The sequence below is a fragment of the Dasypus novemcinctus genome, chromosome 5 (genome assembly GCF_030445035.2).
Source record: "Dasypus novemcinctus isolate mDasNov1 chromosome 5, mDasNov1.1.hap2, whole genome shotgun sequence".
NCBI classification, from domain to species: Eukaryota; Metazoa; Chordata; class Mammalia; order Cingulata; family Dasypodidae; genus Dasypus; species Dasypus novemcinctus.
In genome coordinates, this window is record NC_080677.1 from 159,667,695 (window position 1) to 159,681,432 (window position 13,738).

At 41.1% G+C, this 13,738-nt stretch overlaps 1 protein-coding gene across 1 annotated transcript in view; it reads right to left on the minus strand.

The window, feature by feature from the left end:
• GPR158 (G protein-coupled receptor 158) overlaps positions 1–13,738 on the minus strand; it is a 476,701-nt gene that overhangs the window by 424,121 nt on the left and 38,842 nt on the right. The window contains exon 2 of the mRNA XM_058297805.2: positions 1,267–1,372. Coding sequence (XP_058153788.1) covers positions 1,267–1,372 — 106 coding nt within the window. The remainder of the gene's footprint in view (positions 1–1,266; positions 1,373–13,738) is intronic.

A 13,738-nucleotide genomic window follows, 5' to 3' on the forward strand; every position in this document is an offset into this window, starting at 1 on the left:
GATACGCGGGAATGTGTGGGATTGTGTGGGGAACTGACGGAGTGGGAGTCATGGAGGTAGGTGGGGATGTGCGATGGCTTTAGGGGGCTTTCTTAGGAGATGGAAGCGTTGAGGGATATTGTGATGGGGCGCATGAGGCTGGGTGAGGGTATATGTGTGGTATATGGGGGATGTGGGACACTATGGAAGGTTATTTGGGGACAAGGATAAGGAGCCATATGGGTTGCATGTGGCAGGGTTGTGTGGTGTGTGTGTGCACGGCAAACACAGTGGACACATGTACATGCATGTGCGTGCACACTTCGCATGGCTATGAACCTGCTTTTTGTTTGTGTAAGGCACAATAAGTGCCTATTGTTACATGTCCGGTTGATTAAGAATTCCTTCCCTTAAAATTGCACTATACTCAACCATCTTTTGCAACTGGCAAAAAAATCACATTAAAGATGTAGACTATTGTGTTTGTGAGACTATCCACTCCCTTTATTTTAAATAAATCAAGCTGACTTTCTTTGCAAATTCATGGAATCAAAGTTGGGATAGCCCAAGTCATTTCTTTAAGATTAGAAATTTTAGCACACCCTTATTTTATAGCATTTTAGGATCTGAGAGAGAGATTACTGGAAAAAGAAATTATTGTGATATCATCACATTTCATCTCTAGAACTATAAGTCAAGAGACAACCATATTTCCAAAAGCATGATCTATACATCTGTGCCTATTGACTAGAGTCCTATGAAATCCAGCATGGAGAGGAGTAGAAAAGTGGATAAACACACACATTTCCACTCCAGATCCCTGTATTTCTACTGGTGTGTAAAAATTGCACTGCCATAGTTCTCTGTTGCTTTTCTACCAGATGGCAGTGTGTCTGAATGAATGCCTTCAGTCTTTCCACAAGCACCCTGCTTCGTGAAGCTGTGAACAAAACCTGGCTGGCCCTCCTAGGACTGGTCTCTTGCTTCATGGTTATTTTAAATTTCCAGTCCATTTGGAAGAAGAGGGTCTGCTTTTGACTACAGCTAAACATTGGACGTAATTTTTGTTTCAGCCTTCTCTTAGGCCCCAAATGAACAATTTTCTGCACAAGTTTTATTTTCTACTCTTACTTTCAGTTCATTTGGCAGCATGGAGATCTGCATACAGGGAATTTTTTTTCCCCAGTAAAAAGCCTCTTGTTCACTTACCCACATAAATACAATATACTGAAAAGTAAAGAACTTCTGAGCTTTTCATTTCAAAGGATTTTATTTTCACGTTCTTACCTCTGAATTGTTAAGGTGGCATCTGTGAGTTCCTGAAAACCAGCCATCACTTGAACATTGGTCAATGTCCACCTTCTGAAGATTTATGTCAACTTTCACGACACCCCTTAAAAACAGAAAGATAAAGAGAACAAATTAATCTGGGCCTTTACAATTTCTAACTCTGTATTCTACCCTGAGAATCAGACAAAGCAGAAGGAACGCACTAAACATTTTCAAATTGCCTACTCATGTGGCATATACAGTGAACCAAGTGAACATAGAGACACAATAGTATGGAATCAACACATATTAGTTTCATGTAAGTCCCAAAAGCAGGGACTCTGAAATGCTCACTGTCCTGCCTTCAGTTCCTAGCATAATGCCTGGCATATTAGTAGTAGTAAGTACTCAATAAACAGTTGTCAACTGACTGAACTCCACACAGCATGGCTCCAGACAAAGTAGCAAAGTTTAATAAGAAAATAATATTATTACTTAAATATGAACATAAACGTAGGCTCAAAATCTTCTAGTTAAGCTCTTGCAGCTAAAAAAAATTACAAAATAAATGCAAAAACACTAAAATACCAACAAAATTTAAATCAACAATATTAATTTAAAGGGACCCATGATTATGCTTTGCCCAAACTAAATCACCTCCCCAAACAGGAGTATGGTACAGACTGCTGGTTCAGCAGGCCTATATTACCACATGTTAATAACTCATTTCTCTAATCTCTTGTTTACTTTTAAACTACTGTGAAATCTTTCGACAGTATGGCTTAATGTCATTTAGCCTTCACTTGAGGTGAATAAATCATTTACATTTTGGTCTGTCTCTGTTCTTTTCTCTTTAGCCTAAGACAAAGTACTATACTGTGCAGTGTTAACATGCTCACAAGACACACAAAAGCAAACAAGGACTCTAAAGCCTCCTGCCAGTATTTGGTTATCCAGATAACCCAGAGTATATTTTAATTAATTTTCCAGATGATCAATAAGACCCAAAAACTATCACAGAGTACTTGTCAATCTTCAGAGAAGTAGACCCCAGTTTGCAAAATCCTGCTATTGTGGGCTACTAATGTCATAAAACGAGTTTTCGAAGCCAAACTCAGCATGTAAATGCAATGCCTTCCCCCCAGCGTGGGACATGACACCCGGGGATGAGCCTCCCTGGCACCGAGGGACCACTATCAACTACCAACTGATGATGCAACTGGAAAATGACCTTATACGGAAGGTTCAATGTGGATCAGCAGAATATCCCTGTCTACATAAAATAACATGACTTTAAAATGCTGTTTGACCTAAAGTAAGGGGGAAATGGAAAAGAGAAATGAGTTTATATGGCTACGAGTTTCTAAAAAAGAGTCTGGAGGCTGGCAGAAGGATTGCCCTCATGCACAACTGAGCAGAGTCAGAGAGACAGATAAAGCAGATACAACCCCCAGATATCGGTTCCTTCGAGGGCTAAAGAGACCCATGGGAGTTATGGTCATGGCCGATGGGGTTAACTACCAGGTCAGATGGCCCCTTTTTGGAACTGGTGTTTATGTGTGATGAATCTGGACTCAGATGGGATCTTCCTTCATAAGACTTTCATGCTAAGGTCATGGAGGTGCAGTTAATGTTGGGGTTTAAGATATATTTAGCGGATTTGAATCTCTGGACTGACAATGTGATAGCCAGGTCCTCAGCCTCAACAGACTCCAGCACCTACAATATGATTTATTGGACTTATCACACTCAGCTAAGATGGAGTTGAAGAAGGACAACCACCACACCATGGAGCCTAGAGTGATTACAACTGAAAGTGGGAGGATTGCATCCAACATCCATGTGGAATCTGAGCCTCCTCTTGACATAGAGGTGCAATGGACACAACCAATCCAATGTCCACATAGAAGAGGTGGCATTGGATTGGGAAAAGTGGACATGGTGGCTGATGGGTATGGGGAAAGGCAGGAAGAGATGAGAGGTGGAGGCGTCTTTGGGACATGGAGCTGCCCTGGATGGTGCTTCAGAGGCAATCACCGGACATTGTAAATCCTCACAGGGCCCACTGGATGGAATGGAGGAGAGTATGGGCCATGATGTGGACCATTGACTATGAGGTGCAGAGATGACCAAAGATGTACTTACCAAATGCAATGGATGTGTCATGATGATGGGAACGAGTGTTGCTGGGGGGGGGGGGGGGGAGGTGGGGTGGGGGAGTGGGGTTGAATGGGACCTCACATATATATTTTTAATGTAATATTATTACAAAATCAATTTAAAAAAATGTAAAAAAATAAAAAATAAAAAAAAAAATAAAACGAGTTTTGTCCATGTGCTAAATAACCGGATTCCTAGGTCACCTAATGCCTTAACCCTTCACTCTTTCAACAAATACATATTGTCTGGTTTGTGCGTATCATTATAAGAGATGCTATAGAGAATACCAAGGTGAACCATATACAACCTAGTTGAAAAGGGAAGTCTTGGGTCACACATGTTGCTAGAAGATAAGCAAAAGGATAAAACAGGGGAGTGTATAACACAGTGAACTCTACGGTGGCTGAGGATTGTGGTTAATAATACAAACGTAAGAATGTTCTTTCAGAATCTATAGCAAAGGTACATCCCCTGGCACCAAGGGATTGTTACCAACCATTAACTAGTGATGTATTTGGAAAAAGACTTTGACCAACAGGGGCAAATATTAAATAGTGTTTTTTAATTGCTGAAAGATTTCAAAGTGAGTCTGGAGGTTATGCTTATTCAGGTCTTACACAGATTTCAAACTGCCACAGTAAACAAAGTCTCAAACAAAAGTGCCCCAGCCTCATTAAATCAACACCCCTCAGCAGGCCCTATTTGGGAATATGATGAAAATCTATTTCCCCAATATAACATAGTAATCCTCATTTTTAATTCCTCTAATCATAATTCTTCTACTCCTTTCATTTAAACTTATAATTTTCAATGTACCTGTTAAGTATATTTCTCAGAGATTAAATCTCCCAATTGTTCCTATGCCGGTTGGAGTCCTGAAACCCAGCAGAGTTGTGGCCACCTCCTATTTTCCAGATCTTAGGGTTTGCCCAAACTAAACAATGATTTGGATCAGTCCCATCACAAAAATAAGGAGTATCTTCAACTGCAAGCAAAACAATTTCTTTCGTCTGCCCCATAATATCTACATCCCTTCTCAGCCTAAAGCACAGCTGACATCATCCCAAATCCCACAAAGTTTAGAACTGAACAAAAATAAAGTGGGAATATAACCATGAACCAAAGCAGATTTATTGTTATTGTAGATATCTTGTGTTAATGGAGTAACCGGTAACATTGATATAAAAATAAACTAATTTTTAAAAGACATACAAGATTTTTTAAAGTGCCAGGATGTTGAATGGAGAATGGATGCCAAATCTAGGGAATCTGGAAAGCTATCACTTGCGATTTAGTAGGGATTCAATAAAGACTGTTGACTGCCTTCAAGGAGAAAAGTTCAATAGAGCCATGTTCCACATGCATCATGCCAACTGCACAGGCCCACTTCTCATCTACTTAATGCTCTCTGGAAAATAACATTCAATTTTTCATTCACTCAGTAAACAGCTGAGAGCATATTATGAGCAAGAACCATTCTTGGCCTCTGACATATGCTACCAAACAAAAAAAAGAAATTCCTTCCTTCATGAAGCATAATTCTATGGTATGATACACAGTTAATAAATGATGGCTTATAATAAATGCTGTATGTTACAAAGTAAGAAACGCTATGGAGGAAAAAAATACATCAGTTCAAGAAGACCAGGGTAGAAGTAGAGGTAGGTTGAACATTTTTAAGGGTGGTCAGAATAGGCATTGCTGGGGTAAGAGGTCTACCAATGTACCGTTCAGTATCTAACTAGAGCAGTTTCATATTTACACTCCAAATAGCCAGCCATCCTCTTTAATGTCCTAAAATTTCCCCCTGTATTACTGTTACCCACTGTATTTTGGTATTCTTCCCTGAAAATCTTATTTAGAAGACATTTCTAAGGAGTTAACTAATCAAAATATGTATTTCTAGTTACTCCACAGCAATTGTTAGTAATCAATGAGGTCGTCTCCCCCAACTATCCTGCTACACTGACAGGCTGGTCGCAATATGGCCAGCCCTCCAGGGAGCTGGGCTTTCTGGGGATTTCCAAAGGCTATAATCACTCTGGTCCCTTTCCCGAAGTAAACTGCCTTTAGAAGTGGCTATCTTTATCGCTGAGAGCCTTCCCCCTGAATTCCAGGTTCATATCCGGCAACCAGTCATCTCAGACTTGACTCATTTCACAAAGCGTTTTTGGCTTTGCACAAAGCCACCCAAGGTAATGAGCCGTGCTCCCCCGCTGGGAAATCAGCACTGACTCATCTTCATTAGAGCCTCTGCCTGGGTGTCCCCAGGCCTACAAAGCCCTCGGGAAGGCCGTTCAACAGCCTGCTAGGAAAGCGGAGGTTTGGAGGTTTAGGTGGGAAGAGAACGCAAGGAGGTGCAGGGACGTCCTGCCCAGAGGAACACTGAAACCCAAACACCTCAGGCGCCCCAAGTGCTGGGAATTCCCCAAGCCCACTGCGCCAGCGCCAGCGCCAGCGCCCAGCATCCCCTGAGCAGGTGCCTCTGGGGCGGAAGTCCTGCTCCCACATCCGGTGAGCAGGTGCCTCTGGGGCGGAAGTGCTGTGCTCCCACATCCGGTGAGCGAGTGCCCGCTGGGAAGCTTCGAGGGCCGGGAAGTGGCTGTTTTGTCTTGGTGCCAACACGGGAAAGCTAAGGCCTGGAAAAAAGGAGTAAGTAGCTTCCAGGTAATGGGAACTAGAGCCAGTGCTATCTTCCACACCTGCAGGTGCTCAGTGGAGCTGAATTTTCTTCTCTTTGTCACACATCTGAAATGCAACAGAACCAAAATTTGACTCTTTCAGGCCCATCTCCTTATTTTCTCTTCTGTGAATAATGTTTCCATTCTCCCAGTTTCCAGGCTGGAAACTCAGTCCCCAAGTCAAAACAATTACCAAATTCCAAACCCCCTGCACATTTCTTGTATCCGAACCCTTCCTTTTCCTCTACCACTTTAACTCCATGGGAGATGTGGTTCGAGCCTTCATCTCTCACACGGTTAAAAATTTTAACATAGCTTACTAACTGGAGCTTTCTGGCACTGCTCCAGGTACAGATCCAGGTTTTGTACATGCTGAAGTTTATACAGTTTAGGATTCTTCTTTAAGAAAGAAGTGCAAAATAATGAAAACACATTAATATCACCCTAAGATTTCTGGCCTACATCTTTGTGTCTTAACTGCTAAGTGGACAGGTACAATGAGCAGTTTTACTAGAAGTCATTTCAATACCAAAATGGCCAGCAATAATAACTAGACCCAGAAGTGAATGCAAACTTTAATATACTGCACTAAACACCTATTAAATCATCCTCAACTTTCCCTTAGCCAGATTCCAAAAATACCCTCAGCCTATAGAAATTATGAGGAAGACAAGCTATGTGCAAAGAAGTCACTGTACTTAACTTATCTTACTTTTTCAAATTTTGCAAAAGCAAATGACCACAAAACTGATTTATAGTGCCTATTCTAGGATTACATATACTTAACTGCAATATATGGAATCTTAAAAAGCTTAAGCATCAAAAACTGCTGCCTATGTAAACTTTGAAACGTAAATCTAATTATGAAAACTCTCTGCTCAAAATCAATATTTTCCAATATCCTAAAGAATAAAATCCACACTCCTTGATATAATATTATAATCAGGTCTCTCTCTCCTACATCAAACATCTCCCACTATTCTTCTGCATACACTCTTTGTTCCAGATAATCCAAAATCACATATGGGATTTTTAAAAATTCTGTCTGTTATAATTAAGTCCATGTATCAACCTGGCTAAGTTATGGTGTCCAGTTGTTTGGTTAAGCAAGCACTGCTGATTGTTACTGTGATGGCATTTCATGGATTTAAATTATTAGTCACTTGATTGCATATAGCTGATGATATCTATAATCAGCAAAGAAGATTGCCTTCAGCAATGAGAGACATTTCAGCCAATAAATTGAAGGTCTTAAAGGCAGAACTGAGAATTTCTCTACCTCAGCCAGCCAGCTTCTCCTGGATAATTCATGAAAACTTTCAAAGAAGTTCCTAACTTGTGACCTGCACTATAGGATTTGGACTAGCCAACCCCCACAGTCTTGTGAGCCAATTCCTATATAAATTCATCATATTTATATACATATATATATACACACACACATATGCATCTGTCAATTCTGTTTTCCTGGAGAACTCTGACTAACGCATTGTCTCACATAAACACTACTTCATATATACCTTTATACACTATGTCCCTTTGCCTTAACTGTGCTTTATTTTGTAATTCCTACCTAGCTCTTTTTTAAGGCCTTCCATGAACTCCTAATCTGATTTGAAAGCCACTTCTCTATTCCTCTCCTAATACTCTGTGCATACCTTCTTCATAGCACTTAACACACTATATTGTAATATTTTATATTTATTGATCTTTTTTTTCTACTAGCCTAAAATTTCCATGATGACATGGGCCATGTCTTTTCTACATTTTTCCAAATCTCCTAAATCAGCCCACTTCCAAAATTAACCTTGAAGAAACTACAGACACAAGAGAGAAGCAAGGATCAGCTAAACTAACAACTAGTAGAGAGCTTACCCAAGAAAATGAAAAAATGTCATGAGCTGATGTGAGTGAATAGGGATGGAAAGAAAGACTGAGGATGTAAAGAAAGGTTGGCTATGTTGAAGGAAAGCTTTCAAATTCTCTTTATTCTTCCCCACGTTACCTTGGACCATAACTTCCTGCTCTCCACAAAATTTGGCCATATCAGGAAGAGGCAAAATGGTAGCTGAGTAAAGGAACTCCAAAAGTCAGCTTGTCCTCCAGGGCAGTTAGTAATCACCAATGTTATCTAAAGCACCTATTTGGCAGGGGGGAGGGGGCAGGAGACCATAAGAGTATCCTGCAACATCTTTGAAAGAATGGAAGGAGGAGACTGCCCATCTGCAGTGAAGCTGTGTGAGTAGAGCACTCCACACCATGGAGGTTGGTGCTTATCCTCTATTAGTGGCAGAAGCTGCCTCAGGAGCTATTTTATGACTGGAGTTGAAAGCTCCAATTTCAAAAAAATGGGGGAGGAAGAAACATTTGGCCACTGATTTCAGCTACCAATTAGTAAAGTTGACTGACTAAAGAATAATCTTAAGAACAGCTAAACTTTGAAGTTGTCCAAGTCAGAAAGATGCTGGTGGCCACCATTTTAACTCTGCCCCTAGCATGAGGGGAAGTGGAGCCAATTGAAAATCACAGGGATGGTTCAGACTAGCTTCTTTCTACCCATATAGAATTGCAACCCTAGCCCCACTTTTGACAGGGAGGAAGCTGGCAGGACCTAGACCCCTCTCTGGGTAACTGCAGGTGATTTCAGCCAGCACGGACAGACAGTTGGGGCTCCATCCCCGCACCCCAACAGAATAGGAGAGGAGCTGTATTTCCTCAGCCTCTCTGGGCAACTGCAGGCACTTTCAGTCCACACAAACTGGTCTCTTGAGAGCCTATAATTCCCTCTCCACCCATCAACCCCCATAGGATAGGAGGGAGCTGATGTTTCTTCAACCTCTCTGTGCAACTACAGGTGTTTTGGCTTGCACAGACTTGATACTCAGAAAACCTGTAGCTCCATCCCCACCACAGAATTGGATAGGAGGAGAGCTATGTTTCCTTAGCCTCTTTGGGCAACTGTAGGTGCTTTCAGCCCACATGAACTGGTTTGTTGAGTACCTTTGATTATACCTCCACCCCCTCTCTCCCCACCCTAGGATAGGAGGGGGCTGGTATTTCCTCAGCCTCTCCAGGCAACTGCAGGCACTTTCAGCCTGCAAGGACTGGACTGATGGGTGCCTGTCCATCTACCCCCACCTTCCAATAGGATAGGAGGGGGTGGGTGTTTCCTTAGACTCTCTCAACAATGGCAGGCACTTTTGGCCTACATGGACTGAACTGTTGGGTGCCTGTGGTTCCATCCCCACCCCCTAAAGTGCAGAAGGGGCAGTATTCCCTCAGCCTCTCAGGGAAACTACAGCACGTTTGGCCCACATGGATTAGATTGTTTGGCACTCCACAGGGTCCATCCCTTCCCATGGCAGAGGAGGGGGACACAGTGCTATATCAGTCTACTTGGGCAACTTCAGTCATTTTGGACCCACACAGCATAGATTGTTCCTCACGCCTGCATTTCCATCCCTGCAACAGGCAGGGAAGAAGGGGAGTGAAGCTTCATCAGTTTTTCTGGGCAACTACAGATGGTCTTGGCCTGCACAACCTGAATTTTTACACATGGCTGTAGCTCCTACCCCTAGCAGAGGAGAAAGGTGGAAGAAGCTTAATCAGTCCCTGGGACAATGAGGGCAGCACCAGCCTCCACAGCTTAAAGTGCCAACTACATCTTTGGCTACTGCTACACAACCAGCAAGGGGAAAGGACAAGAAAGCCCTAAACTAAAGAAAGAAACTGTGCCCAGGATAAGTATATCTAGTAAGCCAGATGCCAAGACATAAAAAATAATAATAATAATAATAATCCATAACAAGAAACAGGAAGATATGTCCCAGTCAGTGGAACAAGAGAAGCCTCCAAATGACATAAAGGAATTGAGACAACTAAGCATAGATACTCAAACAAATCTCCTTAATAAATTCAGTGAGATGACTAAAGAGATTAATGATATTAGGAAGACACTGGGTAGCACAAAGAAGAATTTGAAAGCATACAAAGAAAAATAGCAGATCTTATGGGAATGAAAAGCATAATAAATGAAATTTAAAATACACAGGAGGCATATAATGGCAGATTAGAGGAGGCAGAGGAGCAGTGACCTTGAAGATGTGATCTCCCAAAGTGTACATACAAAAGAATTGATGAAGAAAACAATGGAAAATATTGAGCAGGGTCTCAGGGAACTATACAACATAAGAGACATGCAAACATACATGCCATGGGTGTTCCAGAAGGAGAACAGAAGGGAAAAGGGCAGAGGGAATATTTTAAAAATAATGGAAGATCATTTCCCAACCCTGTTGAAGGACATAGATATCCATGTCCAAGAAGCACAATTTACTCCCATAGAAATAAATCCAAATAGACCAACTCCAAGTATTAGACACATAGTAATCAAATGTCAAATGCCAAAGACAGAATTCTAGGAGCAGCAAGAGAAAAGCACTGAATAACATAAGGGACAGCCAATAAGATTAAGTTCCAATTTCTCATCAGAAACCATGGAAACAAGAAGGCAGTGGTATATTTAAGATACTGCAAGAAAAAAGAGATAATAAAAACAACATATGACATATATAAACCCAAAGAAAATATGGCTAATATAAGTAATTCCTTGAGAGTAATAACACTGAATGTTAATGGATTAACTCACCATTCAAGAGAAACAGATTGGCAGAATGGATAAGGAAATATGACCCATCCATATGCTGTCTACAAGAAACCCACCTTAGACCTAGGGATTCAAGGAGGCTGAAAATGAATGGCTGGAAAAATCTTACAAGCAAACAATAACCTAAAAGGGCAGGAGGAGCTATACTAATATCAGACAAAATAGACTTTAAATGCAAATGAAAGAATATTCCCTGTTCATGGATTGGAAGACTAAATATCATTAAGATGTCTATGCTACCCAAACTAATCTACAGATTTAATGCAATCGCAATAAAAATCAACATAGCATTTTTTTTACTGAATTGGAAAAGCTAACTATGAAATTTATTTGGAAGGGCAAGAGGCCCCGAGTAGCCAAAAACATATTGAAAAAGAAGAAATTGGAGGAATCACACTACCAGACTTTAAAACATATTACAAAGCTACAGTGGTCAAAACTGCTTGGTATTGGCACAAGGATAGACATACTTACCAATGGCACTGAACTGAGAGTTCTGATATAGATCTTGCATATACAGTCATTTGATATACAACAGGGCCACCAAGCCCACTCAACTGGGAGTGAACGGCCTCTTCAACAAATGGTGCTTGGAGAACTGAATATCCATATCCAAAAAAATGAGAGCGAAACACCAGCTCACACCTTATACAAAAATCAACTCCAGATGGATCAAAGATCTAAATGTAACCACCAAGACCATAAAGACCCTGGAAGATAATGTAGGGAAGCATCTGCAGGACCTTGTAATAGGACATGGCTTCATGAACTTCACACCCAAAGCATGAGCAGTGAAAGAAAAAATAGATAAATGGGACTGCCTCAAAATTAAAACCTTTTGCACTTCAAGGGAGTCTGTCAAGAAAGTGAAAAGACAGCCTACCCAGATGGGAGAAAATATTTAGTAATATAAATCTGATAAGAGCCTAATATCCAGCATATATACAACCCATGTAAAAAATAGGCAAGTGATTTGAACAGACACTTCTCCAAAGAAGAAATACAAATGGCTAAAAAGAACAAGAAAAGATACTCAGCATCACTAGCTATTAGGGAAATACAAATCAAAACTACAATGACGTACTATCTTACACCCATTAGACTATTAGGAGTCACCCATGACCTCGAGAGACACTCTCCCCTCTGTCCGAGAACATATTGGGCCTCTCCAGTATGGAAGTCTATCTCCTTCCCATTCATTATGTGGGTCTCCCCCCACTGATACAACACACTATGACAAAATGATCACTTGTACGTTCCCTGGAAGACTGCCCCAGGTGTGCCCTGTCCCAAATGTACCCCCATCCAGCACCTGAAACCAGTAACCCTTCCTTGTCATATTACCAAAACTTTTCTCAACATTGCAATTTCAACCATGTACTTTCCAATCCCCAATGTTCAACTGCTCCCTCCCCATATCCTCCTCCCAGTTCCATGGACCATTTAACCCATCCTCCCCACCCTAGACCCATCAAGCTTGAACTTCCCAACCCAATAGTATCCCTACCTCCATGATATATCCCTTCACTGCACAACTAACCACTTCCACCTTATCATAGATTTCACCCATGGGGTGTTGGCTCACAACCTTCTTCTCCCTATTTCCTGTAAACCTATCTTTCAGACTCTAGCTCTCTGAGTTGGCTTGATTTAATTCCTATCAGAGAGGTCATGTAATATTTGTCCTTCAGTGCCTGGCTTGCTTCACTCAACATAAGGTCCTCAAGATTCATCCATGTTATCCCATGTGTTAGTACTGTATTCCTTCTTACAGCTGAGTAATACTCCATTGTATGTATATACCACATTTTGTTTATCCATTCATCTGTTGATAGGCATTTGTGTTGATTCCAGCTTTGGGTAATAGTGAATAATGCTGCTTTGAACATTGGTGTGCATATATCTGTTCATGTCCCTGCTTTCAGTTCTTCTGGGAATATACCCAGCAGTGAAATTGCTGGGTCATCTGGCAGATCTATAGTTAGTTTTTTGAGCAACTGCCAAACTGTCCTCCACAATGGCTGGACCCACCAGCAGTGGATGAACATATCTTACACCCATTAGACTGGTGGCCATTCAAAAAAAACAGAAGACTAAAAGTGATGGAGAGGATGTGGAGGATACTGGGGAGGCCCAATGTGTTCTCGGACAGAGGGGAGAGTGTCTCTCGAGGTCATGGGTGACTCCTAATAGAGGAATACACACTAGTGTGTCAAGACCTCAGCATGGTGGTCGCTGTGGGCCCTGAGGGGTGGGGGAGGGAGGAACAGAATAGATGGAAGAAGGGGTCAGGGGGCAGTGGAAGTATTCTGCATGATCTTGCAATGATGGATACAGGCCATGTTAAATTTCATCAAAATTTTATAAAAGTGTATGGTCTAAATATGTAAACCACAGTGTAAATTACTGACCATGGTCAGTAGCTATGTTTCAATTTTTTGTATATCAGTTGTAAGAAATGTACCATCCACATGTAAAAATGTCATTAATAGGGAAGGGTGAAAAGGGGGAGGATGTTGAGTATAAGGGAGTCCCCTCTATTCTGCATATGACTTTACTGTGACCTAAACTTCTTTGAAGACATAATGAAGACATGGAAGAAACACCACTGTACATATAGGACAACAGTTATTACAGTGATGAAAGATAAAACGTCAAAAAAATTAATATTTTTCATTTTTTTAATATCCCAATTTTTTAACTTCATTTTAGTTTTAGTTTTCTTAATTATTATGTATTTTATTTCTTATGTTTAAACCTATCATTATTTTCTCATTTTCCTATTAATTGAATTTGGCAATATTCTTGACTTCATTTTGGGGAAGTTTTGGATCACAGAGGGGTTATAATTGTGGCGGGGAAGGATCTTTGGTGTGGGGTGCCAGTGATAGGAGATGCCTGGGGGAAAGTTCACCTGGGCATACGTATAAGGTACATAAATACATTCAAATGTTCATGGGGCATTGCCACAGTGGGTAGAGAT